This window comes from Centruroides sculpturatus, unplaced genomic scaffold (assembly GCF_000671375.1).
Source record: "Centruroides sculpturatus isolate CEXI.00-Female unplaced genomic scaffold, Cexi_2.0 scaffold774, whole genome shotgun sequence".
Taxonomy (NCBI): domain Eukaryota; kingdom Metazoa; phylum Arthropoda; class Arachnida; order Scorpiones; family Buthidae; genus Centruroides; species Centruroides sculpturatus.
Genome location: NW_019385065.1, coordinates 259242 through 287208, shown reverse-complemented (window position 1 = coordinate 287208; position 27967 = coordinate 259242). Strand labels below are relative to the sequence as shown.

At 27.8% G+C, this 27967-nt stretch overlaps 2 protein-coding genes across 2 annotated transcripts in view; both read right to left on the bottom strand.

Annotated features, from left to right (window-relative positions):
• Positions 1 to 27967, bottom strand: part of LOC111634159 (chromodomain-helicase-DNA-binding protein 7-like) — a 188373-nt gene that overhangs the window by 59204 nt on the left and 101202 nt on the right. Inside the window, exons 12-27 of the mRNA XM_023378865.1 lie at positions 26276 to 26493; positions 25073 to 25127; positions 22754 to 22930; positions 20563 to 20724; positions 20279 to 20359; positions 19545 to 19701; positions 17449 to 17656; positions 16287 to 16363; positions 7736 to 7854; positions 6550 to 6720; positions 6184 to 6474; positions 3958 to 4250; positions 2550 to 2637; positions 1792 to 1903; positions 1530 to 1704; positions 1358 to 1447 (exon numbers count right to left, since the gene is read on the bottom strand). Coding sequence (XP_023234633.1) covers positions 1358 to 1447; positions 1530 to 1704; positions 1792 to 1903; positions 2550 to 2637; positions 3958 to 4250; positions 6184 to 6474; positions 6550 to 6720; positions 7736 to 7854; positions 16287 to 16363; positions 17449 to 17656; positions 19545 to 19701; positions 20279 to 20359; positions 20563 to 20724; positions 22754 to 22930; positions 25073 to 25127; positions 26276 to 26493 — 2474 coding nt within the window. The remainder of the gene's footprint in view (positions 1 to 1357; positions 1448 to 1529; positions 1705 to 1791; positions 1904 to 2549; positions 2638 to 3957; positions 4251 to 6183; positions 6475 to 6549; positions 6721 to 7735; positions 7855 to 16286; positions 16364 to 17448; positions 17657 to 19544; positions 19702 to 20278; positions 20360 to 20562; positions 20725 to 22753; positions 22931 to 25072; positions 25128 to 26275; positions 26494 to 27967) is intronic.
• LOC111634157 (piggyBac transposable element-derived protein 4-like) lies at positions 9889 to 13069 on the bottom strand. Its single transcript, XM_023378862.1, has one exon. It carries the CDS (start codon positions 11847 to 11849, stop codon positions 10152 to 10154), a length of 1698 nt encoding a protein of 565 aa, XP_023234630.1. The 5' UTR covers positions 11850 to 13069; the 3' UTR covers positions 9889 to 10151.

Below are 27967 nucleotides of genomic sequence, written 5' to 3'. Positions count from 1 at the left end.
TTAATCATCAACTTTTAACAATTTCTTCCTGCAATCTTTTTTTGAGTGCTCTGTACATTTTGTATCCTTTAGTTCAAAATTTCCCAAACAGAACTTTTTAAACTACATTTAATATGTTTGAAGTTTAGGAGCCTCTTCCCCATATGCATTACAAAGTTTTACTGTTTGTAGGACATTATATCCTTTTCAAAACTCAAATCATAATATGCTTGATATGCTTTTTATCTGAAGAAGTTTCAACTTGATTTTATTCAAACAAAATAAGAAGTATAAAATAAGCTTATAAACAAAGAATACAACCTCACATTAGCAATAATGTGTTAAATTTTACAACTGTTTTAATTAAATCACAGAGCTATGTTAAGCAAAGATAACAGTTAAAAATATGCAAAAATTATTTGACCCAATATAATGTTTATATATTTTCAATGGCATCTGAGAAGTGTGTGGAAGCAATATAGCCTAAATGGAAGTACTAATGATTGAAATGATAATGGAACCTGTTGTGAAGCAAGAAATGGAATACACAGTGAATCTGGTGGTCATGTTTAAGATACTGAAGTCAATAATGTGCAGCCTTTAAATGCAATTTTCATTTTATTGTATAGTATTTACATATTTTATTTATTGTTTCATGTTTTAATGTATTATTAGGACATTTAATTGTGCTATTTTTACCTTAAATTATTTAAACTTGCTGTTTTAACTTTATTGAAATAGGGTCCAATTCTGGAATGGAATTCACTTTCAATTATTTCTGATGAGAAAAATTGATTTGGACTCTGAATAGCCTTTTGAAATAAATTAAATTCAAAACATGAGGAACCACTGTATTTTGTGCAATCCAAGTTTTATTAACCAATTTTCTGATCTTGGAAGAGTTTGCCCCTCTTTTGGACAGTTTGTCTGATCACATGACAGCCAACAAGGTTACTTTTATTTCAACATTAAACTAGTAAATTTAATTTTTATTGTTTATCTGAATTTTATATTTTGTGTTAATTTTCATGATAACTTCCTTTCTTTTTAAATAAAAATATCCATAATTTATAATGTGAATTCTTCATGATAAAAGGAGTTGTTAACACAGCTAGCAAAAATTTTCTTGAAGAAATTTTTTTAAGTATATTTATGAAAGACATCTCTAAGATTTAGATAATGGTGATAAATGAGATCTGTTTTACATAGGTTATAAATGCTTTAATTTGCTCAATAGACCAAAATGGTTCCTTTATTACTTAAATATTCTTAAATTTAATATTTTATAGTAATTAAAATTTTGTCATAATATTAAGTTTGTTCAATTATTGATACTTAATTTGTTTTAATGTTAAAAATTTACTAAGTTCTTGCTTACGTTGCAGGAATTCCAGCACAAACTTGATCATGAAGATCTCCAATAACTTCATGTTTCAAGTAATAGAGAAGTCTCACTCTAAGCAATACTCTGTAAAAATGTATATTTTATAAGTATTATCTGTGATTTTATTTTTATTTATATTATATTTATCAATTTAAATAATATATACTTATTTGAATGCCTCTGTAAATGTCTCTTATAGGTTTCATCAGTCAGTAAAAAATCGGGATTGTTCTTTTCATTTCTGATCCACATACTCCATTCTTCTGACAAATTATAAAATGGTTTTATTTCTTTTTTTAATTTCCTGCCTTTTCGTCCCCTAGGCACAGGAGCCGATAAGCCTAACAAAATTTATTAGTAAATAAATTATTAAAATGAACTACTCTAAATTCACATTGACTCACTATATATCGATAACTTATGTATACCAGAATGATTTTTATGTACACGAGTTTCACCATCAGCAGTTGGAGTAATAAGATCCCAAATGAATCCTTTAATTTTTTCATCTCCTTTGTAATGTTGCAAACAATATAACAACTAAAACGAATAAAATATTTGACAAGATTATTTTGGCAAACTTTAATTTTGTTTATCATTATAATAGTAGATTTAAATCTTAATTTTATATAATTTAATGAATAAATAAATAAAGATTTGAAATGTATTACTATCTGCATAATACATGTCCATCTGTAAACTCCGAACAATTCTTCTATCATACTTAAAACATCCACAAAAACACGAAGAATGTGTTATTAATTATATGTATTGCATCATTTTTCTTTTGATAAAAAATTTTACATTTAGAGTAAAGATGTTTTGAGGAAAAGTGTGATAAATTGTAAAGTAAAAGGCCTTGTTATATGGTAATAAAGTTATAAGCAAAATTACAGGAAAAGTTAAAATGTAATATATAGTAAGATTAGATGAAATTATATCAAGAAATATATATTTTTTACATTAAAAAATTTATAAATTTTCTTGAAATAAATTAAAAACAATATTATGTTTATAATTATTTGTATTTTATAAACAATAAATAACTATCTTATATTTCTATATCAAAAATTATGTTTTGTATCAATTTTTACTAATTAAACATGTGAATGTATACAGTATTTTAAATATGTTGAGATGTAAAGATTAGAAATTAACTGTATGAAAATGAATGAAATAAACTTACAATAACTCTTGATATTTCTTCAACATCTTTTATAGTAAAAGATCTTTTGAAACAACCCATTGCTAGACATTCTTCCCATCTTCCCCATCTAAAAGAAAATTATTTTGATTTATATTTAGTAATTATATGTAAGTTTAAAAATATATAAATAATTTAATTTATATAATAATTTTAAAATACAATAACATTTAATTTTACAACAATTTTTATTAAAACATATTGGTATATGTTAGGGAAAAAATAATTATCAGGGCTGTGGAGTCGGAGCCAGAGTCGTGGAGTTTTGATGTTTTAGCTGGAGTCGGAGTCGTGAAGTTTTGGTATTTCAGCCAGAGTCAAAGTCGGATGATAAGGAAAAGTTGGAGTCGGTAGATTTTTACGTGACTCCACAGCCCTGATAATTATACTAAACTAAAGTACGTGTCAATACATCAAACTGTCTGTGAACTGGTAACACTGAGCAAGACTGTCGAAACAAGAAGAGACCTGTTTTCAGTTGCACGCCAAGTTATGGATGAGTGAACAAGTTCATGTATAGTCTTAGATTAGAATAAAGTTTAATTCTAGGTTAAAGGACTGCCTCAATGTTGTTCTAACAGTATATAACTCCATAACTTAAATGCATAGTTTTATATTCTTGAAGTCACAACTAACTTCATAAATTATCCATTTAAGAATAATATTGAATGTATAGAAAACTTCTGAAAATAATATCTTCAAAATAAATTCTCAATACTTTCATCCGTTGACTCATTCATACTAATGCAAAATATGAATAAATTACAAACAAGAGAAAGAATAAAATAAGAATTAATTAAAATTTTTTTGTTATATGAATATTGATAACATTTAATTTATTGACTCTCCAGATAAACTGACTAAGTCCTAGAGTGTTGCTAGCAACCAGGTAGAGAAACCATTCTAACACACATTTTCTGAGAATTTTTAAAATACGTGAAATTTCTAAAAATATAACTGAATATTTTGGCACATATAACAAGAATATCTTAAGCTAGTAAAATTATTATTAAATAAAACAATTTCAGCAAATTCAAAATGTGTGTAGAAGGTAATTAAGTTATAATTCATTATTTATATTAATTTAAAAATTGAACTAAAAAGTGTATCTTGAACTGATGATCAGCACTCACTATTAATGAATGCAAAGGTGTATGTAAAGATATCATTTCTAGAAAGGAAAGAAATTTTTAAAGCTAAACAGATATAAGTTAAACTGATCATTCTGTTATTATGAGAATTTGGATAAAATATAAACATTCATTCATTTTTATTATTATATTTTTTATTTCGTTAAATCTGATCAAGAGTATTTTGAGTATTTTTAAATGTTTTTTGGATTATAAAATTTATTATAGATGATATAATGAATTATGTAATTATATATTACCCAAATGTAAGTAATCCTTTTTCAACTTTAAAGCATTCTCCTCTAGACCAATTTCCAGCAGCTTCGTCAAAACCATCATCAATCTCTCTATCAAATAAACGTCTATTTCTAGACCCTCTGCCTCGAGTAGGACCTGTACGAGAACCACGTCCACGGGCACCCCTTGTACGAGTTGAAATTGATTCGTCATCATCATCACTAGATTCTAATTCAGACAAATCTAACATATGATCATCTGCTCCAAATCTTCTCGTTTGGGTGCGTCGTCTAGGTTCTTGAATTATTAAGTCATTCTAATACAAAACAATTTATAAAAATAAGTAATAATATTTTTTATACTTTATAAATAAATAAAAATATATAATAAAATTAGCCTTTTGAACTGCTGATTTCTTGTAATCAACTTTTATTTACTTGCTAAAAGTTTAATAGAGTAAAACAACAAAAGTATTGCAAATTTTTTTACCTCAATTTTTAATAAACTTTCAAAAATATGATTTATAAACAAAAAACAACAGAATGTCTTAAGTTTTGTTTTTATTCATACTTTGCACATACAAAAGTAAATAGTTAGTTATGCTACCTCTAAATTATAAAAATTATAATTTATTCAATGATGATTCAGGTCATTTTTCACCATTAATATTTTATAAATAAAGGTGCTCTTTTATTCTTCTCTGTACACTGATCCTACATGTTCATGAATAATTGGATAACTCATCTCTCATGAGCATCGAATCAAACTTTGAGTTCCCTTTTCAATGTTAAATTTGTAATTCTTTCAAAGTTTATGTATTATTGCTGTTTTAAAAATGTTTAAAAAAATCTATGGTTTTATTAAATTAATATACTGTGCAATAGTAGTGCTTTTATTTAAGCCACAAGAAAAAAATAAAGAAAACAGTAATATAACTTATGATAGACACTATATGAATGAGTGTAGTTATCTTTTAGCATTGTGCCTGCTTGAACATCCAGTCTGTGCAAGTGCTAACACAAGTTTATATTAGTATGTAAACTCCAGTTTTCCAAAAATTGAAATTATGATTGATAATATTTCTGATCACAAATGATCAAATTCCCAAACACTGAAGATATGGTGCTTGGTTTGGGTGATTCCTTCCTTTGCTAATTTGTTTACTTTTCAATTAGCTTAACTGTCTGACTAAATCAACTTTGACAAAAGGCAACACAAATCTCTTTCAGATTTGTACCTCAGAATTAATCTATAATTACTGTTAATCTTACCGTTTATAAGTTTTTAATAAAACTTATAAACAGTAAGATTAACATTACTCTTAAAAAATTATTATTTTATAAATTTATCAAGAAATCTTCTGTCTAACTTTGGATTATTTGAATTCCTTTTTAAAATCATTAAGCAATGAATCTTTTCCCCTCATATACTTAATTTTGTATTCTATTCAATTCAAAATATGCATATATGAATCCAATTTAAAAAATGTATATTGAATTTGAAACTCCTGATCAGAGTATAACTCAAATATAGAATTTTATACAGGTAATAATATGGAGCCAGAAACTTGTGTGTTTCTGGCTCCAAATGTATAAAATGTTTACTTTCAGGTAGCCAACTGTTTAAATTTTTTCATGAACATTTTTATCTTGTTTTAAGACAGCTTCAGCATCTTAACACATACAACTCCATCAAAAGTGATATAAAGTTCAAATTCAGTTAAAACAATGACTTTTATATGCCCACTATCCAAAAGTAAGCATTTTATAGAAATAATATAACTCTAAAGTATTATTTAGATCTCTCATTACGGTTTTTTTTCATAGTTGTTGAGATAAATATCTTTCTATTACATTAATAAGATGTAAAACATGCGTAACATCCATTCTCAATCAATTTTTAATGACAGCAGAGTAAACAAAATAGTAACATCCATTCCTGTAACAAGATAAAAGAAAAAGCTGTAAGCTTGATCTTGCTACTAGGCAGGTGTAGGAAGATGGCCTAAAAATCAGATTATGATCACTGCTAAACAAAAGCCATCAAGAAATCTTCTTGCAATGCCTTTTTTTTTATGATCCATGATTTTTAACCAGTTTTAAACTGTGGTCAAACCCATCTGTGCAATTTACCCAATGTAAAAAAAGTTTAAAATTTGATTTTTAACATATTTTACTCAAATATCAAATAAATAAAATTACACTGAATAAATATTTATGGATAAAATAATAATGAAAACATATTATTACCCTATTTTTAAGTTCATCCACATCAAGATTTGCTTTTTTAGCCCATTTTTCCCAGAAATTTGGATCATCAATTTCAATATCTGATCTATTATTTGAAGCAGAAAATGTTGCTTTAGCAAATGTTGAACCTTTTCCTTCACCTTCTAATGTGATAACATGAGTTCGACGTTGCAAAATATGATCAATGTCTTCCTCACAAAATTTGTCTCCAGCATTATCATCTTCCATTATAGCACCATAAGCTCCTTTTCTCAGTAGATCTTCAATTTCTTTCTTAGATAACTGTTGTGACTAAATAATTTAACATTTCAATTCATTTCAAATAGTATTGCTTAAATTATAAAACGTAATTTATAAATATCATACCACTCCACCCAGACTGTCTTTTTGAGAATTCATTGATTGAAGAACTGCTCGATCTAATCCAAGTTTTAAACTTGCTTTATCAAACATATCTCTCTCATATGTGTTACGACAAATTAATCTATAAACTTTTACAGCTTTGGACTGTCCAATCCTATGACATCTAGCTTGTGCCTATAAAAAAAAAGTATTATTTTTTAATATTTTATAACATATTTAAACCATAAGAAATTTTTCAATAATTTAAATTTTTGATATATATGTATTAACGTTGAAAAGTACCAATTACATTATTGAATGTATTATACCAATATATACATATCATAATATCAGAAATGTACTGTGTAGGTTCTAGAGAACTTATGAAACCACTAATTCAAATTTTTATGGTATCAGTGAACTCCTTGTTACAAAGTCCAATATTAACATTTACATTAATAATTTTCATTCTGCTGAAAAGAAAGAAATAAAAATTCCCTAGCTTGTGATTTAGTAGTGCACAAAATTGATCCTTGCTAATTGTATCTAAAAAGTTGAAATCAATTATTGTAAAATTAGTCACACAAATTAATAATTGTATTATTAAATATTGTAATCCAGATGTTCTGATCACTGAACAGGTCAGACTGATGAGGCGTTGCACCCTAAATGCATATCTGACAAAAAATTAGTAACAAAATGATTCTGAAACAGTAACAAACTTTGTCCTCATATGATTAGTTCCATACAGTGAACTCACAATTAGTGAATAAAGCTACTCTATTATTAAAAAGAGATAAACCACTGAAAGAAGAAATGAACCAAAGTAGATCTGAGAAATCTGATTCTTTTATGTAAATAGATTCCTAAGATTCTTTTCAATGGATAAATCAATTCCTTAGCCATTCAAGTAAATAATTTTCTGACCTCCAATTCCTCAGTCCTCTTACAAACTATATTCATGATCAGTACTTAAAAATACTATAATAATTTATTTCTGCTCATAAAAGGAATAGGTATATTTTTATATACATCCTCACCTTATATAAGTGTTATTAAAAACAAATTAAGTATATTATTCATTAAAGTTTTGTTATCAGAAAAGAAATCATCATTATGTCTTTAAAGTGTGTTTAAAATATAAATAATTTCATATAATTTTATTTAATAATATATATAGCACATTTATTTGAATTTACATTGCACTTACTTGTAAATCATTTTGAGGATTCCAATCAGAATCAAAAATAATAACAGTATCTGCAGCTGTAAGATTTATTCCCAATCCTCCTGCTCTTGTACACAGTAAAAATACAAATCTGTCAGAATCTAGTAAAGAAACATTTTTTTATTATATATTATTTAAGATTTATGTAATTTAATTTAAATATTTTAAAAACTATTTCTTATGCTATTAAAACCAAATTATGTTTAGATTACAAAATAACTTGTAATCAAAAGTATATATTATTAGAATATTGCATACTAAATTCACAGTCAAGGAATTTTTTTTATTAAAATGAAAACTGTGATTAACAAATTCAAATGTTAAAAAATTTAAAAAATAAATTAGTGGATTCTATTACACATAAATTTTCAATTATTCAATGAAATCTTATCATGCATACACACAATAGAAATTATTTTAAATGAGTATATATACCGTACAGTACATTCTTTCTATATACAGTATATCTATATAGGGGAGAAGAGAGAGGAATGGAACACCTGAATTTTCTGATCTCCTATTTATTTATTGTAATTCTTTATTTGTCTCCAAGTGAGAGTGACAGCACTTGCATTTTCTTATAAAATGGGTGATGAATTGTTTCAACAGAAAAGGCTTTAGAAAAGAAAATTACATTACAATGCTCCAGGTAAATATTAATACAATATCTGATGTAATCTAAAATTTTATGTTTAAGATAACTTTTAATGCTTAATACAAGAATTGAAAGCAATATTTTAACCCTTCCCACATCGCGTAACTTAGCGACCGCAGAGTCTCACAGAATCCATTTTTTTTTCTAAAATTGTAAAATTATTGGCTTCGCTTCAAAAATTATAATTACATCTTTGTTTTCGCAATTTTCTCTACTTTCGAACAGTGTAAAATATTTTTATATTGGCACAAATGCTTTATTTGCATCGAATTTAATGTAATTTGATACGAAAAACGCAAAAAATAAACATATCAAGTTTCAACTCGCTGTAATTTATCTCCTGTTTCACCGATTGCTATCGGGTTTGTTTGTAAATGGGGAAGAAATATTACACTTTCAAGTGAAGTGAGTAGAATTTTCTCACTACTGCGAGAAAATTTGTCATCAGACCCCGCGTTACCCCCTACCGCGAAAGTCAATAAACGTTAATTGTTTTATGACTCTATTTTCAACACTTCTCTTCTGAGTTGTAAATCGACTAATTGACAAAGTTTTTACTTTATTTTACTCATAAAAATGTTTTTTTCAATATTTAACAGATAGTTTTCTTAGATCTTTACATATTAATTTTATTTTCAATTTTTAATGTGATATAGTCGTGTGTTAGGCTTAAATCGATCACCAAATATAAAAATGGACATCGCTCAAAATATTACAGAATCCATCAAAATTTCTTGCTGATAGTTTAGATATAAATGTTTTCTGTGCATGAAATGAAGCAACCAAAAAAATACAGGGTGGACCATCAAAAATTCGGCAATTTACGACATGATGTCGAAGGCGTAAATTCTTTTATTTATAACTAAAAATATTCTCGAAATTTAATCAAAAAAATGCATTTGCATCAATACCTAAATGAAATAGTTATGCAAGAAACAAAAATTGTACAATTAGCGCAATTTGTTTTAGGGTAATTAATTTTTAAAATTTTTGTCGCTGTTATTTATCGCGTGGACAAACGCGATTTCTCGCAGAGTATAAGACTTCGCTGAGTGTAATAATAAATTCCGATATCTCGCTTTAAAATCGGGCTAGAATCGCCCATTTTCATTATTTTTGTTGCAAATGTCTGACAGTTTACGATTATTAAATGTAATTAAAATTTAAGTATTTTTAAAATTTTTAATTTTTTAGGAAAAGGGTAAAAATTTTAAAAACTTAACGTTCTATTTAATTTGAAACATTTGTTAGCTACATATATTTTCTTATCTTTCGAACAAAAGAAGTCAGAAGGTTCTAAGTCCATTAGTTCTCCCCTTACAAAAAGCAATTGAGACCCCACTGTGTTTATGACCTTGTCAGAGACTTTTAAATTTAAAAGGGGTGTGGCGTTTTTGTTTACATCTACTATCTTCACTTAGTTTTATTGCTTTGATAGTTAAAAACACGGAATAACGGCTTATGTGAATGCGTTGGTGTATTAAATTTATGCGATATAAACAAACAACCCAAATAAAAAAAGTTAACAAAATTTATTTAAATCGTTTACGTGAAACAAACTAATGATACAAAAAATATAAAATGATAAAAATCAAGTATATACAAGAAACATCGTCTATAACTACTAATACAAAAATATAAAAGGAAGAAATATTAAAATATATACATAACATGAAAAGTACTGTACAATCATTAGCAATATTTTCAACACAGGAACTGCATTGAAGAAAACTAAACAGAAATTCATTTCTCTTCACTGCAGTTTTTGCACATAGGTGTTACATGTGACAAACATAAAAATTTTTTACATTTTTTACATTTATACTTTGTATATCTATTTTTTTTCCTTCCACATTCTGCACATCTTCCTCTCTTTTTCTGTTCTTCTACAGAAGTTTCAGATGTGCTGGGTGACGGACATATCCTTTCGGCGCTTTCTCTTATATCTTTTGGAAGGCAGTGCATATGTTTTCTTCTTTCAATTTGTTCCAACATTAGTTCTATTGCTAACTGTTTTAAGAAATCTTTCCTGCTTATATCTTTTGTTGTGTTCTTATTACTGTGGTGTATAATGTGTGCATTAACACCTGCAATATTTAAAAAACAATAAAAAATTACCATTGTCCACCTTCTCGTGTTTCTTTGAACGTTATAATTTGCAGTTAATTGGTCTAACGTATCGACTCCTCCTTTTGTCAAATTATAAAAGGTAACTATTTCCGGTTTTTTACGATCACCTGTAGTATCATCAATAGTGTCGTTATGATGAAAAGAGGACAAAAGCAAGACATTCTTGTTTTTTTTTGGTACATAGGAGACTAAGGTTAAATCCTTGGAAAATCCAAATAGGCTACTACAGACTTTTCTACCTCTTACATCTGTAAATTCAAGAGGGAGTTCTCGTTTGTTTTTCCTTATTGTTCCTACCATTGTAATTCTGTCCCGTAACAAATCTGAGAATAAGCTATAACTGGTAAACCAATTATCCACTGTCAAATTCCTCCCTGATTTCGTTATAGGATTTATTAATCGTTTTACGACTTGATCTGGTGAATTCGAAATCGAATATGGGCCCTCTGGCTGTTTTCCGCAGTAGATTTCGAAATTATAAGTGTAATACATTCTTGCGTCCGCTAACACATAAATTTTAATGCCATATCTCTGAGGTTTCTTGGGCATATATTGTCGAAATCCGCATCGTCCCCTAAATCCTTCTAATTTCTCGTCTATAGTACAATATTCCGATATAGAATAATTTTTCTGGCAAGATTTTACAAATATGTCCACCATATCCCTCACTGCAGCCAACTTGTCAGTTTTAATTCGCTCTTTTCTTAAATTTTTATCGTCGAATCGTAAATTGCACAGTAAAAACTTAAATCTTTTTTCACTCATTACGATTCTAACAATTTCTAGGCCAGTTCCATCCATTGTCCACAATTCATTTGGATTGCAGCGATTTTGTTTTTTGCAACCTGCTAAGTATAAAATGCCGATAAGAGCTTTTATTTCAACTAAGTCGGTTAGATGTGCGTCTCTTTCTCTTCCGTAATTTGGTTGTACTTTTTTAATTTGTTCGTTTGTAAATTTTACTAACAATTCTAAAATATCATTTACTATAAATAAATTCCAACAATCCATAATGGATGTTGCTTTAGTGGCATCGCCTATTGGACCAGGAAGATGCGTTATTATGTCATGCTGCTTTGTTTTTCCTACTTGCGATGTTGGAAATTTATTCCAGTAGGTTTTAAAATCACGCCCTATATAAAACGTGCTCTCACCTTGTTGAGAAGTTGATTGTTCAATCTCTTCTTCTTCTTCAGTACTACTGTCTTCCTCTCTTGTTTCGCATATATCCGATTCATTTTCGGATGATGTGTCATCATATATATTCCTTTCTATATCTGTGTCTGACAGTAAAAATTGTGCATACTCCATATTGATGATAACGCTGCTCTAACCAAAGTACAAATAAAAACGAGATTCGCTGAACTTTGTACAAATACATCTGGTAATTAGACACATCTGTTTTCTTTTAAACAAAGGAAACCGCTGCTCTATATCTAGAGCGAGGGAGAAGTTATTGTCATAATTTACACTATGTCTCAAATTACTTAGCCAGGAGGGGAGTCGATTGTTATTGTAAAGCGATGTGTCAAAGTTTATCAATATATATTTCTGCTTCAAATAGTGAATATTTGACACTTTTTATATATTTTTTTCTACACTTTATGCAATAATACACTATAATAAGCGATCAGTTATTTTTTTTGCGATTACGCAACATCCGGAAGTAATAAGTTTCCCGGTTAATTTTTTAGCTGGAAGCTTTTGTTAAAAAATCTTCTTCTCTACGTAAAGTCAAATAACATGCAAACTAGTAAAAATACGCTCTAAAATATAGAATATAGCAATTTTTTAACGTTTGTTTACATTCTGACTTTGATCACGTGGATTGGTTCTTCGCGGGAAAATCCAGACCAGATGGCTCTGAAAACACTCTCATTCGTTGAAAGTTGATTCTGTCATAATATAAATTACCAATTAGAGCGTAATAGGCGTAGAAATAAAGATTTTAATGCCAATTAACAGCAAGAACATCTTCCATACACTTACTATAGGGAGGTGGAGTTTCCCGGGAATATTTATTGCTAGATAGTTTTAAAAATATATTTACATGCCTAAATATTGTCGAATTGCCTAATTTAATGTCAAAAACGTTAAATTAGTTGTTTAGAGCTAAAAAAACGATTTAAAAAGCGAATTTATTGTGATTGTTTACATTTTACTTCGAAGGTTGGAGGCGGGACTTTTCGCGGCAATTTTTCCTTTCACAAGTCTGTGATTAGTTACAGTAATGTCAACAAAGACAGAAGATACCCAATAAAACTTTAGAAGGAGTTTCCCTTTGATTGTGTTCTACCAACTGTTTGATTTACTGTAAATGGCAGAGGAGTCTAATTACCGAAATATTTATGGCCCAGGGGTGGTGACCAAACACGTATTGGCTTAAACAAAGTCAATCGACCTACAAAAGAGCGAATCGAAGCTGCGATCGCTGAAAAACTAGAATATAATACAGATGCGCACAATGGTCGCGATCAACAATAGAGATTCTCGCAATCGCGTTTTTCTGGGGAATTTTTTCCGCAGAAGGGTCGCAGGGCTTCTGTGAGACGCCGGCAGTTTTTTATATTTTTTTTCCCGAGAAAAGTTGGCGCGCAATAAGGAAATTATTTATTGCATTTTTTGCAGCTGAAAAAAATTGGAGAACTTGAATTTTTTGAAATTTTTTGAAAAATTTCGAAAAAAATGCCGCTGAAAAAACTGACGCAGGACGTCTGACAGACGTCCGGTGATCCCAGAAGGGTTTAATAGTACAATTTTGCTATATTACTTTCTTGCTATTTCCATCATATGTATAGTTATAGCAAGTATAATACAAAACCTCCCAGTACGGAGGACAGGGACATTGCATAATTAAATTATTATTAGGGAGGAATGGGACAGTGTCCCACTCCCTAATAACAATTTTCTTTTGTGTGTTAAATTTTATTTTGTGTGTTAAGTCTTTGTTTTTATTTTCAGGAAAAATGCAACATAAATGGAAGAAGAAAGATCCAACAAAATCAACACCAGTTAACAGTATGATTCTTCAAGCAGTGAACATGGTGTGTGACGAGGGAAAAAGTATAAGGAAAGTTGCAAAAGCCATGAATTTACCAAAATCAGCACTAGCAAAACATGTAAAAGAATTTAATAGCATTTCAGACAAGGAGTCTGTAGTATTCTAGTCTAACCTGATTTGTGGAATGGTTTTCTCTGTGGAGGAAAAAGCAAAGTTAAGAAATTACTTGCTTAGTACAAGTAAAATGCACTATGGCCTGACAACAGTGCAGGTAAGAAATTTGACATATGAGTTTGCTGCTATCTTGAATAAAACATCTTAGTGCTTGGAATCTCAATAAAACTGCAGGATGTGACTGGTTCAAGGGGTTTATGGGATATCATTGCACAGCTTTCATTGTAATCACTTGAATCCACTAGCTTAGAAAGAACTACTAGCTTCAATAAAAAGAATATTGATGACTTCTTGGACAAACTGAAATCTATTTATGAAAAATATATTAATTTATCTACATACAATGTCCAATAAATATTTGCAGTGATTGTTGGTTCATTATCTATGTTCTCAGTTAAATGTTGATTCACAGTATTCTGAATAAATTGTTTATTTATAATCATGTAGTAAAATTTTTTTAATATCTCAAATCAAGCATTTCAAGAAAATATTGTTGTAAAATACTATAAGATACTTTAAAGCAAAACCTTGTACTGATATTATGACTATCTCAGTAAAACTAACATTGTACAGACACACACATCAGTAATAACTATTTATATTTGCTAAATAAGTATTTTAATTCAAATTTTATGTGAATTTGTTATCCTTTTATGAACTGACCCATTCTCTCATTTACTGTCCCACTCCTGCCTTTTATTTGGGAGTGGGATACTTGTTATAGCATACAAAACTTATAATTTTTCTACCAAATGTTAGCATTGAAACTTCCAATACTTTTCAGAAGATACAGATGGTTCAAACTAACAAGCTAAAAAAGAAATATTCAAGAGTTTTTTTCTTTGCTTATGTTTTTGACATATTTTTCCCAAAAGTGTCCCATTCCTCCCACATATGTTGCAATAAATAATACAGCCAACTTGCACTAATACGAATTGCTAAGGAAACAGCAGTTAGTTCGCTTTATTGAAAATTTGTATTAACAATTTTCAGGGTCAAGGTTGTATAATTTAGGAAGTTAAGGTTCAACAAGCAATCAAAATCTCTAAATTATATTTTGAATTTTTACTGAATAAGGGCAAATAAAATAAAATTTATTTAAAAAACAAATTAATCTTCTAAATGCTTTTCCAATCAAATAAAATGAGGAGGAGACTGTGTTCGATGTTTAAGTATGGAGCTGTATATCAGAGTGGTTAAACAAAAAGCCAAAAAATAATGATGATATTTTTCTGTTGAGGATCATTTGAAAAAGTAGAAAATACACATATATTTTTTCCAATTGGAAATGCCATCTTTAGTTATTCATCTGTCACTTTCAAACTGCAGATAGCAGAATATGGTGTCTACTGCATCTGTTGCATCCTTGAAAGAAGGATTAAATGGCTAAACATTACTGTTAATCTCACCTTCATTTATGAAGTCATCTATTTCATTGAGCAATATCCTGACACTATTCAGCAGAGTATAATTTTTAGTACCAAGAGAACAAAGGAAAAGCTAAATTTGGCATTACTATATGAACTCCTCAATACGCAAACTAGTTTATATGAAACCATAGACCACATTTATTTAAAGTGATGGGCATCCTTAAACTTTAACCCCTATTTTCTGAGTGAGGTAGCATGGTCCACTAAAACCAGATGTTTGAATTGCTTTACAATTGGAGGTGTTTGGTTACTAGGAGAAGAAAACCTATTCTACTCAAAATAGAACATTTATTAAAGTACCACTTTTTAATGTTCACTTCGAAATGTATGAAAAACAACCATTATTGGAAGTAGGGTTATTTTCTTGGAAGTTGTGAAATTTTACCAGTTTGGTTTAATGAGTTCTGATAAAATTTTTGTTTGCTTTATTGGGTGATAATTAATGTTGTGACAATGAAGTTTTGCCAGGGCAACTTCAAAGTTTGTTTCATTGCAAGAATTTTTTATTGGTTTTTTTTAACAGATGAGTTGACTGAATATGTAAATAATTTTCATTTATTTATTATGGCATCTGCCTAGATATAATAATAATAGCATGAATAGAAAGTATGAAATTCTAATTTGTTGATATTTGATACACATCAATGCTATATCACTAATCTTGTCACAAAGTATGGGAAGTGAAACCATGCATTAGACATACACATGGCAAATTATTCAAACAAAAATGAGAAGATATGTCCAAAATACAAATGTACATTTCCTATTCTGTCCCTATTTCCCACAATTTTCTACTTATTTACATGATTAGTGATGCAATATTGATGGGAATCAAATATCAACAAATTAGTCTTTCATGCTTTCTATTCAGACCAATAAATGAGATAAAAAAAACCCTGTTCTAATGACTAAAGTTACTAAAATGTAAAAAAATATAAAAAAGGGTTATAAAAGATTTATATATATGGTATCATTTTTTAACTTATTAATAACTTTTAATCCAAAATGACTTTGGCTGTCAGTTATAACTGTACTTTCATTTAACCAAGATAGTAATAGCCTACATTATCTCAGATAATCAGGTTTCTACTATATTTAGAAAAATATTTAAATTCATAAACTGTTAATAAAAATTTATCATACCTGGTTTACAAAATCGATCTATTGCTGCTTGTCTGAGATTTCCACGAACTCGGCCATCAATTCTCTCATAAGGATATCTTATTTCATTAGAGAAAAAAACACAAAAAATTAGTTATTGAAATTACTTTAACAATTAATACAGATATATACAATGTCATATAATATTCAGATGGAGGAAGTTAAGATGTAAAAAGTACAAACATTTTTGTAATTAAATGGTGCCAAATCTTTCAAATGTCACTGTAAAATGAAATAATATCCTATTTTAAAATGCAACAAAAATTAAAAAGGCTCTGTGCTACTTTGTAATTTTAAGTCCTGTACACCAAATGTATTTACTTATATGATATAAATAATTACATTGTACTGTTTACCATTTGTTATTTTTCTTTTGTTTTTGTTGAAATAATTTCACTATTGACATCCAACTTCTAAAATTAGCATTTTCCAACCTTTTTTGACTTACATACCCCATGGCAGCCCATTTTCCTAAGTTTTATTTTTCATTTCTTATTTTTGCAAAGTTTTATTGTGTGCGTTCCTCAATCAGTGCTGTTCCTTGGTCAATTATATTTTATACAGTGCTGTACAATTACATGTAAAAAAGTTAAAAAAAAAAAATCTAAAAGCATTGAAAAAAGACACAGATAAATATAATTATATTTTTTTGTGCACCCTAAACCATTAAGCATGTACCCGATTGGAAATCGCTGCTATATATCTATAGATGATTATTAGTAGTGTTAGTATCTGTTTTAATAATTAATTTGGTATAAACATTAATTTATGATCTTTGACTCAAATAATTATAAATCAATTTAAAATGTTTAAATCATTAATCTAAATTTAATCAGAGAAAAATTTCTCAATTTTCTTGCCCAAATTTTATTCTCTTAGTATTTGGTAAAAGTAAAGTAAATTCAAAAACAAAAAATTTTTCAATTTTTAAACAAGCAATATTAAAAATTAACACCTGAAAAAGTAAAAATATTCTATTATCAGAATATGAAATTTTTTCAATACATACGATACAAGTTTTATACGACACAATACAAGTTTTATATATCAAAGTAAATTTTGATATTAAAAGAAATACAGTAATTCCAACATTTTAAAATCAGATAGAAATAAGGAAAAAAAAAAAATTCAAATATTTACTAACCTTCTATGTACTAAGTAATCTTCCAATATATCCAAACATCGAACCATTTGTGAAAATACGAGTACACGATGTCCACTGGCTCGAAGTCGTGGCAACAATTTATCAATTAAAACTAATTTACCAGAGGCCTGAATCATAGCATTTAAGGCAAGTTCTGCACAATCTTCATGCTGGGATTTATAATCATGCATTATTTGTTCCTCTGCTCCTAAAAATAAAATATTTATAGCATTAATATAAAATATAAACATCTTTACAGAAATATCTAATAAAAATTATTTCAGATTTTTATAGATTCCTTATGTTGTCGTTTAAATTACTTAAGATGCAAAATGTGTAACTCTTAGAAATAAGAGTTACACATTTTGCATCAAAACATGTCAGCTAATAGATATGCTTATCAAATGAATTATCATTTCTTAACTGTTTTTATACTTCTGAACAAAGAGTTGGTCTATTCATAATTAATCTCTTCTATAGTTTTATATTTTGAATTTTGTCTTCAATAACCCAAAAAATTAGGTCAAAGATTAATTAATCATTGTTGGATTTTATATTGTTCAATTAAATGCACATACTTTCCTATTTTTTATTTTGCATTTCTATTTAAATTTTTGAATTCCAAAAAGATCTTTAATACCTTTTATACAAACACACAATGCATATACATATTTATATGATATTCATATAAATGGATTTTGATACTGGTGATTTGCTTAAGATTTTATTTTAATAAAAATAAAATAGAATCTCCTTATTATAATCACTTTGGGTTACACTATACTGATAACATTGAGCAAGGTAAAAGTAAGATTACAATTAGTCAACAAAATTAGAATTTTCACTGACATTAAAAGAACATGCCTAAGATTTATTAATTATTATATAATACTACTTAGTTAATAAAAAGGCATAGCTGCAGAAAAAATGTTAATACAGTTATGTACTGTTAATGTATGTATTTGAATTTAAGAATTTCTAGTTATGAGATATTGATATTGCTTAGTATGGCTGCTATTTATAATTTGATACATGTGCTGTTATTTATACTTCAAGACTTTTACTTAGTGTATGTGGTATAATAGCCACAATAAGTACTCTATCCATATTCTACACACACTTTATTTTATAGGAAATTTCTGCAAGTTTTCTAATTTTTTCAGTGTATACACTGTATTTTGTATGTTGTGGTTATTTGAAACAACTATGTCTATGATATATGCTATTTGTTTTGTTTATCAATGAATATGATGGATTGTTTTGTGTGCAAATATGGCACAGTCAAAAGTACATTATGTGTGTGTTATTTTCTACAATCTGATAGGTGTGTTTATAGTATGGTTCTCAGATGTTTAATAGTTTGCATTTGTTTGCAAACTATTTTGTAATGTTGATATAAGTACTCTTTATATGCTAAAAATTTGCAACCTGGGTGATATCTCATATATACAGTTTTGTAGATGTGTACATGTGGCATTCCTAGAAGTACTGTTTGTAGTCACTTGTATTTATGACATGATCTTGGAAGGATTTGTGATTGTTATACATCTCTTTAATTAAAGAGGAATCTATGCAGTTCTGTTAAATGGATCCTGGCTGAGAGCATTATGGTCTTAACTGTGAAGCATCTTCTGAACCCAAGACCAACTGATAGTGTCTGTATTTGTATACTATGTTGCATCAGGTCAGTGTAGTATAAGAGTAATGGTGTACAATATTTGACTGTAAGAGTTACCACTTTACATAATTTTGATGATTGTTTTTTGTTGAAAAATTTCATACTGTATTTATTTCTAATGAAGATTTAGTGTATCTGTGAATCTTGTAATCAGTCTTTACAAGAAAAAGTCTGCCTTTCTACAGAAGACTTAAAATGGTGTTTGCAATGTTTTGTTTATATTGTTTGTTTTCCTTTGGAACTGTTCTAGTTTTGTGTGTACAATGTATAACTTCAAATGACAGTACTGAGACAACATAAAGATGTGTTGACAACTTTACATGTGTGTTTTGCATTTAGCAGTGTGTTCCATGAGTTTGGCCTGTTAGAATCCTAAATATTTGTAGACATAATACATATAATAATAAAAACATCTTACCATTTATTAAATAAGGATGAATGCAGCATTTTCTAAGTTCCATCATAGTATTCATAAGATTAGGTATATTAGAACCACATCCACCTTTACTAAGAAATGTGAAATTTCTTTCTAGTATTGCTCGATAATATTTTTTCTGGATATTTGTTAATTCAACCTAAAAATAAAAATTAACAAAACATGTAAAACTGAAACTCATTAGTAGACCAATCAGAGAAACAAGATATCACCCAATTTAAAAAAATAAATGAATAGAGACTACAGTTGTCCATTATGTGTATTTATAATTTATAAGAAAACTAAAAATTTACATATTAGAAGTAAAATTTCACATAAACAAAAAACAAGCTGAATAAAAACAAATTTGTATAATATTTACTATCAAACAAAAATATCAACTAAATTCAAATCATACTGCAACTGTCACAATGCACTTTAATAAATTATCAATAGATATTTCTAGCAATGTAACTGATGAACTAACTAAAATTTTTATTTACTAAAAATATCAATCATTCAAAGCATACATTTTACTGCAAATTTGTCATTGTACACTTCTTATAATAAAATATATAATAATAAGAATGTTACTTCACTTTTATCACAACACTCGCAAAACATTTAGCACTTACAATTTGATAAAATAAATTAAATGAAAAATGGCAATGCAGTTCTTTAATAAAATTTCAGCAATTCAAAATTAAAAGATAATATTGTTAATGATAAAAATTTACCTCTACTATAGTTTCCTCTTTAGGAGCTAAACTTTTCTCAACATCTTCTTTCAACCGACGAAGCATCATAGGTTTTAATAACTAATAAAGAAATATATGACTATGAAATATAAAAAATCTAAAATAATAAAAAATTTAATTTTCTGGAGAAATATTTGATATATGATTAATACTGAAAATGAACACACACAAATAATATAATGTAGTTACTTAGTCAATATTTTAAATAAATATACAAATATAAATAACACTGAAAGACAAACAGAGAAAAGTTTTAGACTCACAGCTTTGAGTTTTTCTACTTGTCCTTCGGTTTTTAATTCACCAAATTCTTCCAAAAAGGCTTCTGTAGATACAAATCTATTAGGTTCAAGAAAATTTAACAAGCTGAACAGTTCTTCAACATTATTTTGTAATGGTGTTCCAGTTAAGAGTACACGATGTTCCTAAAAAATCATTATTTTATTATAATTATAAGTAATAATACAATAATATAATGATTGTGTTAGTGGCATTTATCAGTATTCTTTTGAAATAATTTAAATTTTTGTAGTTAATCCAGTTAGTGTTCCTACTGCATTCCAAAACTTAAAAAGTAGAACTTTCTAAGGAAAATCAGGATAAGTATGACAAATTAAATATAACAAAAATCATCGTTTAGAGAAAGAACGTTGATAAAATATCAGGACAAAAGCAGTCAACAATATATTTATATGATAAAATATCTTCTCATTAACAAGGAAAGAAAAGATAAGAGTTGATTTATTATATACTTCAATTTTACTTATTTTTTTAATATGAAACTTTCCTACCAAATAGACTGTTGTTCACTAGTTACTAGAATAATAATCCTGGATAGGTTAAAACCTTCTTTTTTCATAAACATTTACAATTACTGAATATGTAATAATTAAAAAAAAAAAAATACAAACTATCATGAAAAATGTTAATTGCAATATCAATTTAAAAGCTTTATAACATATTACAGTGAAAAGCAAGCAATCAATTTTTAAAGCTATATAAAGCATCATATCTTTAAATAATTGTATAATCCAACACTGTTTTGTTTTTTCTATTTGTTTTTGTTCTGTGCTTTTTTTAAAATTTGAAATTGATAAAAATGATGATTAATGTATTACTGCTTTTTTTATTTATCCCACATCCTTTCTGAAACCTAAAAATAAATTTTGTTTAACCTGCCCTACGTTGACCCTGAATATTTCCGTGTTTACATTGCAACGTTTTTGATACTAGATGTTGCTTTGCATCACAATTTTTATATTAAAATGAACTTTTAAAATGAAAATTTTTTCATTTTTATATTATTCAATATATATATTTTGTTTGTGAAACATAAAAAAATAATTTTTTATGATACAGTAAACACGATTATTATTAAAAAAAAAATTAGTCTTAACATTGACAAAAATTCAACATGGCATCACAGGCAACAAATAAAAATTTCAACATTGAATAGGTTAAGTATGCTAATATTGTCAGTTCAAATGTTTTAGATTGATTTCTCAATATGCAGGATACTACCAATCCCCAAATTTTATACAATTTATTTAAAAAGAAAAATTAGTATTGGTTCAAGTTGAAAACATTGTTTGAAATTACTGTATAGAAAAATAACTGTAAATTTCCTCAAAGAAGCAAAGCTGTGTTTTTTGAAAATGAAAAACTAACTACAACTTACTCTGTTTAAGTACATTGAGGGTTGGTAGCTTTTTGCATAACTAGGTGCAATGTTCTTGTATCATCACTTGGTGACAAAAAGTAGAACAATTACTTAAAAAGCAGGATACTTTTAATCTTTTTTAATATGAAAATAGTATATAGTCTATGTTTATCTGGAAGGAATAAGCTTTCCAATAGTGAAAGAATTTTAAAAATTGGTTCAGTAGATTCCAGAATTACTTCCAGCAAACAAACAATTATGAAAGTAGGAAAAGTAAGATATGAAATCTGTCAGCTACATTGTCTTTGTTTTTTTATTAACAATTAAATATATCTAAAAGTTAAAACATTACAAATCTTTTCCAATTAATGTGTAACTTAACAGAAAAACTATTTATGCTGTATACAATAATAATAAATTAAATAATGCACAAGTATGATTTATCCATGCTTTCAAACCAATTTAAAATGATATGTTATATTGTCTATATAATAAATATTCAATAAAAATAAATCTTCTAATACGACATATTCACTATAATGTTCAAACTTTTTCAGAATTAATATAAGAAAAAGATCCATATAAAATTATTTTCATAGTTTAGCAGAGTATATTCTGTACTTCACAGAATACATTCAGCTATACTATATTTATTTTAACAGATGTTAAACTGAAATGACAATAAATCATTTTAAATTAATAAATAATAATAGCATTTATAAGTAAAAATAACTGAAATAAAAAAATTTCATTAAAAATGCTCAATAATAAAATATATTAATAATTTTATTTACCGTATTTAATAATCTTAAGCCTTCTAACAGTTTACAATTTCTATTCTTCAAGCGATGTGCTTCATCAATAATAACACAACGCCAAGGTATCTCTCTCAACTCTAAACAGTCACTAAGTACAATTTCAAATGTTGTTATCATTACTTGAAACTTATATACTTCCAATATTCTCTCCCCCTACAAAACAAAAATTTGACTTAAAAAACTTTTAACTCACTAATTTTACACTTTATTTTAAAATTTTTTTAACATTTCAGTAATATATTCTATGAAGTTTAACATTTTACCACTTTCAATTCAAGATATTTCAAATTGTTATACACTGAGTGGCCAAAAAAGTAGACACACCCTCTAATAACGAGTTGGTCCACCTTTAGCTCTGATCACAGCCGATATTCTTCTTAGTATGGACTCAAGTTGCTGATATCATTGCTGAGGAATGTTGGCCCATGCTAACATAATGGCAGCTCTAAGTTAGATCAGATTGGATGGTGGCGTTTCCAAGCTTTGAAGTGATCTTTTGACTTCGTCCCACAAATGCTCCATAGAATTGAGGTCGGGACCGAGCTGGCCATGAAAGCAGGTTAAACTATGATTGATGTTCCTCAAACGAATTTGAGACCAATTGAGCATGGTGACAAGGTGCATTGCCCTGCTGAAAGTGACCATCTCCATCGGAACATTACAGCCATAAACAAGTGTACGTGATTGGCAATGATGCTGAGGTAAGCTGTTCTATTCAGAGATGTGTCCATAAATATCAAGGGACCTAATGTACTCCAGGAAAACATTCCCCATACCATAATTCCACCGCAACCAGCCTGAAGAATTGTCATTTGGCAGGAGGGGGTCCATGAATTTGTGCTGTTTGTGCCATATTCTGATCCTGCAATCTGCATGATGAAGCAGAAAATGAGACTCATTGGACCAAGCTATTTTTCCGGTCCTAAAGTGTCCAATTTTGTCATTCCTGGGCCAACAACAGGTGCCTTTTCCTATTTTTCTGTGATACCAAAGACACTCTTGATGGTCTCCTGCTGCTAAAGCCCATTCTTTGTAGTGTGTTTTGTTGTGCATTGGATATGCTTTGTGATGCACCTGCATTGAATTCAACTGTAATTTGTTGTGTTGTTGCCCTTCTGTTGCTGCAGACTATGCATGCTAATTGTCTTTCATCTCTTGTTCACCAGTCTTTTTCAACTGGAATTGTCCTTATCGCTTTAAGTTTTTTTCTCAACTGCCACTATCTGAACACTTGAGATACTGTTGGACAAGAAAATCCTAAAAGAATCATTGTTTCAGAGATACTGAAACCAGCTCTTCTTGCATCGATGATCATCCCTCATTCAAAGTCACTTAAATCTTTTGTCTTATCCATTTTGATATTAACTTCTATGATAACTATGTCGTCTGAAGCTGAGCATACCTTATATAAGCAACTCTGCATTGTTACATCACTACATCACTGTTGGACTGATTTACTTTCAAATAAGAGGTGTCTCTAATTTTTTGGCCACTCAGTATATATATATATATATAGCACTGAAATCAACAGAAATAGCTCATTCTAGTTTTCTATAAACATAGCATAATAAACTTCCTTCATAAATAGCAGTTTACAATTCTTCCAATAGACAAAAATGCAAAATAAGATGAATCATTATCAGCTGTTTTACAATACAACTTTTTATTAGTATTTGCTATACTGATATTTTAATCATTAAATTAAATATAAATTGTAGAAAATTCCAGAAATAACGTTCAAAATTTTCTTTTGAACTTGCAGAAATATTAAAGTAATAACACTTAATATTTAGAGAAAATATTTCAAAGATACATATTATACAGTAATACCTCGACTTACACAAACCCGGAGTTACGCAATTTTCAAATCTCGTCGATTCATCTTTTGTTTCAGTGCCACGCAACTCTTGGTTACTTACTCCCCCCACACTATTGTTCAGCTTACATGTTTGGAAGTATCACGCATACAATTTATTTTGTGTTATTTATTTCTGTGTTTGTTATATCTACGAAGACTTGAGAGACTATGTGGTGATTTCTTGTAACCATGAATGAATCAAAAGAAGAGATAAGATTAATAAGAACATTTATTAGCTTACATACATCCAACTTGGATTTTACACAAATTGCGAAATTACACCCTGACTTACATGGTTATAGCTCGGTCCCACCTATCACGTAAGTTCGGGGTATTACTGTATATGCTTATTTATAATCAAACCTGAAACTCTATTGTATTAATATATAGAAATGCAAGATATAATTAATAAGTTACAAAGTTTAAAATAACATTACCTTTTCATTTTTATAATACATTTCATATTCTTGAATCATATTACGACTTGCAGAGCTGAAATAATACATTATATACTTAATTTCAACATTTCAACAAAATTATTTTTTATTATATTTTACAATAAATTTAATTTTAATAACATCATTAAATTTCAACAATGTATTCAGCATGAAAAATATAATTTAATTCACATTATACAGTGCACTCTTTATTTGTTCTATAAAATATTCCAACCAAAAAAAAATTATAGATAAATTTTAAAAATATTTATTAAATTAATATGTCTACAAACTTTAAAAACAAAATTATGCACTGAATATAAAATAAAAAATTTCAAAAATATATATTTATTTTCTAACTTCTTTTTCTTTACACATTATTACACTGTTAATATAAACTTTTCACGAATCCAAACAACCCCATATAATAATTAGCCTGAATTATCAAGAGTGCACTACTGTCACAATTTCTTGTGGAAGTTCTTGAGAATGGATGCTTCTCTCCATTAAATGTTACTTTTTCCAACAGGATAATGCACCCATGCATGTATCTCATGCAACATACATGCCAGTGGTCTACAAAGAATGGTGCTATCCTTCTGAAATAGCCAGAAGTCGGATTCAATTCACTGAAAATCTATGGAGTTATCTAGTCTGCAATGTATACAAGAATGACATTCAGTATCAAAACAATGATGATCTGTGGCAAATAATACAAAGTAAAAATGGCATGGGAATCCATATCAAAAGATCTTTTATTGAGCTTGACAGATTCAATGCCAAAGTGAACCTTTGATGTTATCCTAAACAAAGGTAGTTTTACTTCTTATTAAAATATTTCTGAGAAAAAAGTGTTTGTATTGCTTTTCTTTATTTTACCAACTGTACTGAATTTATATTTTTTGACTGTAAAGGTAAATGGAATTACTTGTGCTAATTATGTCTTATGGTTAACAAAAAAAGTGCATTAATAAAAATGTTTATTTTTAAGTTGTATTCAAAATACACATGCTGTTATAAAATAACATTTTGGATTCTAAAACTATATTTTGCATTCAGTTTATAATTTTGATTGCACTGTAGATATGAAATTATTTAATCTACAACATATTAAATAACAAAACATTAGCATAAAAAGATATTCTAATGCAATACTTAAAATTTTAAAATATGGATATCTGTAAAATATAAAAATGTACTAACCTTCCATGATATGTAATTGCATTTAAATCAGTCCAGGTCTCAAACTCTCTCTGCCAGTTCCCAATGGTAGAAAGTGGTGCTATTACTAGAAATGGACTAGTAATTCCATAATCTGATACTTCATTCAAGAATGCAATAGACTGGATTGTTTTTCCCAAACCCATTTCATCAGCTAATATACAATTTTGCCTGAAATAATAATAATAAAATTTGTTATTTCTTTTTATTGATATTGCAGTTAAAAATTTGTTAATTAAAATTTTATATGATTCAGATGTTTCAGATTACATCCATTATAAACTTAAAATTGTATTTTAAGTAAATTTTTTGCATTTAAATTTTTAATTTAACCATTGCAAAGTGAGCTTTACAGTGTACCACTTTCAAAGTAGTTCAATTCAATGTAGTCTATACTCTGCATATTTTGAAGATGTAGCCATTTTAAAACTTTCAATAAAATTTGATTTAACATAATTTTTGTTTCATTTATGAACTCCTAGGAAGGCATTACTGCATGAATTGTTTTGATCATCTAAAATTATTTAGTACTTCAGTGATAATTTCAACCAAGTCAGTAATATATATAAATTACATTGTAAAACTTTAAAAAAAATAAAATAAAAATTACCTAAATTTTATTTATTATTTATACATATCATTATATATTTCTTGCAATCTTAATCTCAATACAATCTAAATTTCTATTACTAATGGGAAATTATTGCTTTATTTTAAAAAGTCATAATACTGATTTATTAATGCTTGAGTGTAATTGATTGTTTTAGTTATTAATAATCAATATAATAAATTTTTATTTATTATATTGATTATTAATAACTAAAAATGAATTATCATCTGATTAAGTATTATTGATACCAGTTTAACATTAACTGAAAGTTTTAACACTTGTTCATAAAAATTCAAATCTGACAATTAAGGTGATTTTTTTTTATCCTCTTTTTGTTAGTAATAATAATTATCTTCATTGTTCAGACTTCAAATATTAAAATAATATTTTATTTTGACTGATCTGGATAAAACAACGAGTTTTAATATCTAAACAACTTAAATTATTAATAGAGTCAACAAACTATACTTAATTGTTTAACTTGTGACCTAGAAACCTATCACATCTATTGACTTTTCTAGATATAAATTAAGTTGCCTACAAAATAAATAAAACAATTTTAAATCTATTGTTATCTAAACCCTTTTTTGATGCAATAAATTATTTTTTCAGCTACTTTTATTAGGCATTTTAAGTACAGTACAGAACATTAACATATAGAATTCCTTTGGAATCAATTGATCTATTATTACATAGTACTATTACATTAATACAGTTATAATAAAATAAACTAATAAACACAAACAAACATATTGAAAATATCTATAATAATAATAATAATAATAATAAAGACGTTATTGAATCCATGGAAGAAGACGTTATTGAATCCATGGAAGAGGGCGAGTTCTACAAGTACTTAGGATTCCAACAGGCCAAACTAACAGAACATACACAAATAAAGCAACGATTAATTAAAGAATACCAAAGTAGGTTAAACGCTATACTTAGAACACAGTTAAATGCAAAACACACAGTTAAAGCAATAAACACATATGTCATCCCAGTACTCACATACTCTTTTGGAGTTATACATTGGACTCACACAGATCTCGAGCAACTCCAAA